Source organism: Nicotiana tabacum, chromosome 24 (genome assembly GCF_000715075.1).
Source record: "Nicotiana tabacum cultivar K326 chromosome 24, ASM71507v2, whole genome shotgun sequence".
Classification (NCBI taxonomy): domain Eukaryota; kingdom Viridiplantae; phylum Streptophyta; class Magnoliopsida; order Solanales; family Solanaceae; genus Nicotiana; species Nicotiana tabacum.
In genome coordinates, this window is record NC_134103.1 from 94,242,704 (window position 1) to 94,245,686 (window position 2,983).

The 2,983-nt window shown below is 35.2% G+C and overlaps 1 protein-coding gene across 1 annotated transcript; it reads right to left on the reverse strand.

Moving 5' to 3' along the window:
- Nucleotides 1-213: 213 nt before the first annotated feature.
- Nucleotides 214-2,773, reverse strand: LOC107759001 (high-affinity nitrate transporter 2.1-like). The gene is made up of 3 exons (XM_016576861.2): nucleotides 1,840-2,773; nucleotides 1,629-1,744; nucleotides 214-916 (listed from the first exon to the last, which is right to left on the reverse strand). The coding sequence occupies exons 1-3, from the start codon at nucleotides 2,656-2,658 to the stop codon at nucleotides 250-252; spliced, it is 1,602 nt and encodes a 533-aa protein (XP_016432347.1). The 5' UTR covers nucleotides 2,659-2,773; the 3' UTR covers nucleotides 214-249.
- Between the last annotated feature and the right edge of the window lie 210 nt (nucleotides 2,774-2,983).

Consider the following 2,983-nt stretch of genomic DNA (forward strand, 5'->3'; position numbering starts at 1 on the left):
AGTATTATAAACGAAGTATATCACACCAACAAAATTAAATTGACATATAACAACATTGTATAATTTTCATAGCAAATCTTGTATTGTAACATGAAACATAGTGCATAACTTGTTACAAACTATTAATGTATATAACTTAAATTCATTTTCTTATTTGTTTCATTGCAGAACTTATGGAATAGAAATTGAATACACATTTCAGCCAAGTTTATATTGCAAAGCATGTAAAATATAGTACGAGTATAAAGTTTATACAGTAGGTGGTGTAGCATCCGGCGGAGATGTTACAGAAACCACCCGCCGGCCTCTTTCCGACCGACTATTCTCCGCAAATTTCAAGCTTCCCTCATGCAACCCTTTTAACTTCTCCTCCTCATTCCACTCCAAACCATAATAATACTCTTCACTAAATTTCCCAACATTTTTACTAGGGGGTAAAAACATACTCCCCCACTGTGGAAAATGTACTAACGTAACAGGAAGTGTACATACCACAATCATTACTCCCATAAATGACAATCCAGTAGAAGTTGAATAATTAGCTCGAGTAAAAAACAAAAGTTGTGTCAATCCTGAACCGAAATTTCCTCCAGCTCCAGTTAATCCAGAGATAATACCAAGAGAACGTCTTGAAATAAAGGGAATAATACCAAATGTTGCACCAGCAGCTGCTTGTGCACCAATTGAGAAAAGTATCATTGATAAGATTGAAATTGAAAGTTTGTTGGATTTGCCCAAAAGAATACAGAAAACTCCTCCAAATGTTTGGAGGATCCATAGATTCCAAAGACGGCCTCTCATTCCGAATCTCTTTGCTGCTATGTCTGACATTAGGCCTCCTAATGGTCGAGCTACTAAGTTTGCCATGCCAAATGTTGCAGCAATTGTGCCGGCCGTCCTAAGCTTTAGGTTAAACCTTAATATTAAACCAAAAAATGAAAAAAATATTAGGTGATACAATTCATGCGATTTTATTTTCGTTGGCTTTGTTATCTATTGTAAGGATTTAAATTATGAAATTTGTTGCATTATTATCAATTTATCATCTTGCTTTTCTGAGCACTGTCTTATTATGAAAAGTTACTTATTACTATAAGACTAACTTAAAAACACAACATAAACAATCTATTAATTGTGGACAGAGTTGGATGTAGCCTTTTCGCTATGAGTTCAGCCAGACCTTTCGACAAAAAATATAAATATCTATGTGAAAATTTACTAAAATCTCAATTAGTGTAAAATCTAATTAAACCTATAAGTTTAATAGGTAATAAATGAGTTTAGTGCAAGATTAATAACCCACATTGAGTTTAAATTTTGGATCCGCTTTGACTGTTGATGCACAAAATTTAATGTCTGAATTGTTTTTACATATACAATCAGACCTCTCTTTAACAGTTATCTCTATAACAACACTTCACTGTAATGGTTAAATTTTCTTTGGAATCAACTTTTCATGTTATGTTATAATGTATGTTTTCTATAACAACTTTACTATAGTAGCTAGAAAATATCGGAACAAACGAGACTGATATAAAGAAATTTGACTGTATATATATTACCAAGTTAGAGAGTTGAGTAGTAAAGGGGGAAGAAAGATAGGATCATTTTAATTAACAGAATCTAACCTGTCAAAGAAGTATTCTGCAATCACATTATCAGTGGTTAATTCCACACCTAGTGACATGCCATATAGAAGTACAAAAATCCATGTTCTGTAGTTTGTCACAGCATACCAAAGCACCTGATCAGTAAGAAAAAAAGATTCAACCATAAAAGAAACAGTCAGAAAATTAATCATTTCCACCTTTTTTGGTGTAAAATTGAAGTTAATGTAACCTTAGAAAATTTGTCTTTTGGAACGTCTCCTTTCTTTTGTAAAGTACCAAGATTTCCATCAGGCAAATCTTGACCTAGTCCCAAAACTAATAAACCCATGATCACCTGCAACCATCCCGGAACAAAAAACGCAATCCGCCACGCCGTGAACGGAGTTGCTCCGGCACGGCGGATTAACTCATAAAGTAACGGCATAAGCAATTGAGTCACCCCACCACCCATATTTCCCCACCCTGCAGCAGTACCATTAACAAGTCCAATAATTTTACTATTAAACATAGTACTCATCCAATATTGGCACGAAACAAACGTAGCCAAAGAAAATCCAATCATAAACCTAACAACAACGTAACCACCAGCGGACGATACAAACGACATGCAAAATACAGTGGGAGCAGTTAGCATCATAAGAAAAGCACAACCGTAGCGCGGACCTAACAAGTCACAAACTGCACCCATAACAAGCCTAGAAAAAATGCTACCAGAAACAGAAGCAATTCCAGCATTTCCTATGTCGCTTTTTTTAAGGTTAAGGTTGTCACGAATAATAGGGACAAGTGGAGCAGCAGCAAAAGTGGAGATAAAACAAGTGAAAAATGAAGTCCAAGAAAGGTGGAAAGTTGTCATATGGGGTTTTGCGAAAGAGAAGATTTTGAAGACTTTAGCTTTGTGTTCTGAATCAACTGGTAAAGCGAATTTTGCTGTTGTGTCTGTGGGGATTTTGGGATCGGATTTAACTGAGAAGGCAAAAGTTTGCTCTTTGCCGGTAACGCCATGCATGGAACTTCCAGGAGAACCAGTACTATTTTGATCAGCCATTGCTTAATTTAGTGAATTGTGAGATTATTTTTTGTTGGGCATGTTCCTTTGATTTTATAACCTTGTGAATGTGGAAGGTTACGCATTCCTATAAAGGATATCCAGAAACTATACTATTAACTGTCCTTGTAAAGTATTGGTGGTTTTCCCTAATATATAAAAATTACTATGCCTTCGGATCCATAACAAGACTTTTTGGCTTCTTTATTTTGGTTCATAACAAGTGTCCTTTTACCTAACGGAAAAGGACTAAATATACCCCTGTACTATCAGAAAAGATTTAAATGTATCCCTCGTTATACTTTGAGTCCATATATATCAATGT